General features: G+C 29.1%; 1 protein-coding gene across 1 annotated transcript in view; it reads right to left on the bottom strand.

The window, feature by feature from the left end:
- The window catches only part of LOC106457946, a 94899-nt gene that overhangs the window by 16213 nt on the left and 75054 nt on the right, over nt 1-3632 (bottom strand). Inside the window, exon 15 of the mRNA XM_022384038.1 lies at nt 2255-2470. Coding sequence (XP_022239746.1) covers nt 2255-2470 — 216 coding nt within the window. The remainder of the gene's footprint in view (nt 1-2254; nt 2471-3632) is intronic.

Genomic DNA, 3632 nt, shown 5'->3' with positions numbered 1-3632 from the left:
GTGGCATGATATTGGGTAAAACAAAATACATTGCCTGGCTAACTAATGAATGCTGGAAGTGTAGCTACAAGTTTGGCTTCCAATTTTGATTTCATTCCTTTAAGTTGCATGCTTAATCCTTTTTTGGCTGCACTTTTTGTCACATCTAAGGTGTTTTTTATTAGATAATAATTAGAGGGAGATTTTCTTTATATTAAAGCACTAAACTAATCTGAGAATTTTTCAGAACTACTAAATAGTAATCTATGTAACTATTATTTTGCTCCTTTTGGAAATTAAATAAATATATGTTTTGCTTATGAATTTTGACTCGTTTCCTTAATTCCTATGTAAGCTTCCTCGAGCTGGCGACCTGTGTGAAACTGTCACTAACTGTCTCTTCCTGGTGTTTTACATAAATATTATTTGTAATAGTGTGATAACATGGCTGTATAGGCTGAGAAGCAGTCTATTACAATTACCACTACAAAAATATATGCTATTGTGTTTTAAAGCAGGTTACTGTAAAAAAATGTTATACTTTATAACTACAACAATTATCATTATGGTGGATGAAAATGTAAAAGTATAGAAAGTTTATACAGTAATATAGCTTTAAATATACTGAGAGAAAAAATACTTTTAAAAGTATTTAAGATGCTTACCTTTTTAGCAATAGGTTTTGCTGACTCAAAATGAACAGAGTGTTTGGATGTAAAAACACAAAAAACAGCATAAATAAATTATATTATCTCAAGAACATACAACATTTAATTATTATGGAAAATTTAAAGGAAGGTTTAACGTGCATTATAAATCACATGCCTGTTATACATGCAAGACAATAGCAATTATATAAATTCACAGACAATAAGAGTGATATACACCAAATACCATAAAAGCACAAAAGAAATGAGAGAAGGTCAATTCTTACATATTGTCTGACAGAAGTTATATTTTTTAGTACACAGAAAAGCAAGAATAGACATTTAAAACAATAGTAAACATATCACAATCTGTAATAACACTTTGAAGTAGACAGAAGTTATATTTTTAGTACACAGAAAAGCAAGAACTCGCTTTAAAACAACAGTAAACATATCACAATCTGTAATAACACTTTGAAGTAGACAGAAGTTATATTGTTTAGTACACAGAAAAGCAAGAACTCACTTAAAACATCAGTGAACATAAATTCAAATGTTTCAATTAAACAAGGGGTTTAATAACACGAAAAAAAAAGACTAGTGTTTATGTATTTTGTACAAACAGCATAGTCTATTCTTTTGGAATATTACTTTCATTAACAGTATTGGTTAGAATCTGTATATTATGTTTAATCTTTTTATTATCTTATTTTTATTATAAAGACAATTTTGCATTGTTAGCTTAGTATATGAATTTAGGACTAACCTACATCTCCTAAGCTGATCAAATGTCATGAGATATTATTGGGAGTACAACAGAAAATATCATTAACAGAATAATATTTTTATTTGTTTTACAATGAGTTACTACAAACTTTTTATATAACAAAACTAAATACAAGTACATTTCTCAATTAAAACTTAAAAGGATGTATAGTTCCAGTTAATAATATGTTTTCCTATGTAAATTGCAGTCTTTAATTTAGCTACTGTGTAAGCTTCACTAATTGGTAGGAACTGTATTTTTGTATTCATGTTTCTATGGTTTGGAATAACAGCAATAAATACTCTTAATCTTGATAAATCAAATAATTGTTTAATTTCTGTGATAGATTCCATTTAATCATCTAAGTAGCAACTTATTTTTTTACTGTTCACACATTTGTGGCTCACATATTGCATAATGCCAAGTAATTTTGTTTTGTCTCAGGATAAGGAACTAAATCACTAACGTTTAAAGTAAAATACATAAGGATCCCCAGTATAAAAAAGTGGGATTGCAATACTGATGGTATTTTTGTGCAACTCATAGGCTATGAGAACTTATGTAAACAAGAATGTCACAAATTCATAATCAACTTGGTGCAACAGTTATTATTATAAATAATAATTCTAAAGCTATTAAAGCCTGGAAAATATAATAAAATCAACAGAAAAAACAAATGTGCATAAACACCTACTATAGCTTATCAAAACATCACTAAAAACAAACAAAGGACTACACTAACCATAAAAATTAATAATGTTATATATGTGTATAATTTAAAATCTGTTGCATCTACATTGTAAACACACACACACACACAGAGACTAAATATGAATACAATTAGCCACATGTATTCACTAACCTGAGGATCTAGCAGATACTTCCTGGGAGCAAGGAACAGATTTGGATTGGTCAGTTGACACACTTCTGCTACTTTCTTGACCTATACTTTCTTCAGGTTTTTCCTTTTGTTCTACTGACTTAGAGCGATTTTTTCTAAAACTCAGCCTCTTCCTTAAAGTCCCCATGAAAGATCTTCTATCCTTCGTTCCTCCCTTTTCAGCTGAAGAAATGAATACTTTGCAAAAGAAAAACTCCTCTTAAGTAACACAGAACAAGATATTTCCATGACAATAATACACTGCAGAAGTAATTAATCAAATAAAAATGCATTTTAGTTCAGTTTTTAATTCAGTAAATTATTACTTTTTACACATTCTGATAGTCGTCAAGGCAGAAACACTAATAACCTTTTAAAAATAATTATGTATTTCTTCAATAGATAAACATGTTAAATTACTAAATATAACTGAGAACCTTCTCAATGATTTTTTCCACAAGTAGTAACTACAGTATTTATTATTTTAATCATCTTTCAAAAGGTGTCAAATGTTTGACAAGATACATAAGAACTAATTTGTTAGAAAAAAAAATTCAGATTAACTCAGAATATTACAGAAAAAGATCAAAATGGCCAGCATATAATTATTAATTGGTCATATCTACAAAAGATGTTCTTAAGGATCAGTGCACAAGCATTCTACATATGAAAATCTCTCATACATTCAATATTAACTAATACAAGAAGTTACACAATGATTTCCAGAAAGAAAAGGAACAAGTTAAAAATTTTAGGTTCATAAACTTGAACTGGTTAATAAATTCCGTGTGATACATGTAAGAGCATTACAAGTAATAAATGGACTACCTACCTTGTAACAATTCAACGTTCTTTTTTATGGCATTTATTTAGTTGTTGAATGTTGTGAAAAACTACAAGAGCTATCTATGCTAGCTGTTCCTAATTTTGAAGTGACAGACTATAGGGAAGACAGTTAGCCAACAGTACCCACCACCACACTTTGGGCTATTCTTGTCAGACCAAACAGTGGTATTTGACCATCACACCTATAATACTCTCATAGCCCCAAATTTTGAAGCATTAATTTTTTTCTTGGTGGTAATGAGGCACATACCTCTGATTCAGTCTGTCACACTAACCATTAACTCACATTCACCTCAACTTTTTACAGCAAATATCTAAAATAAATGTAATATGCAGCATGTATCATATACAGCTCAATTTCATATAACACCCTTAATGAATACATGCACAAACTGTATAATTCATAAATAATCCCAGAATTTGTATGGAATAGTTTGTCATATATGTCTGTTTAAGGTGAACATTCTAATTTGGTTTTCATTCTCTGAAAATAGTTTTGTTTGTATATAAATAA

Source organism: Limulus polyphemus, unplaced genomic scaffold (genome assembly GCF_000517525.1).
Source record: "Limulus polyphemus unplaced genomic scaffold, Limulus_polyphemus-2.1.2 Scaffold395, whole genome shotgun sequence".
Taxonomy (NCBI): Eukaryota; Metazoa; Arthropoda; class Merostomata; order Xiphosura; family Limulidae; genus Limulus; species Limulus polyphemus.
Note: the sequence above shows the minus strand (reverse complement) of the source record. Positions and strands in the feature narration are given on the sequence as shown.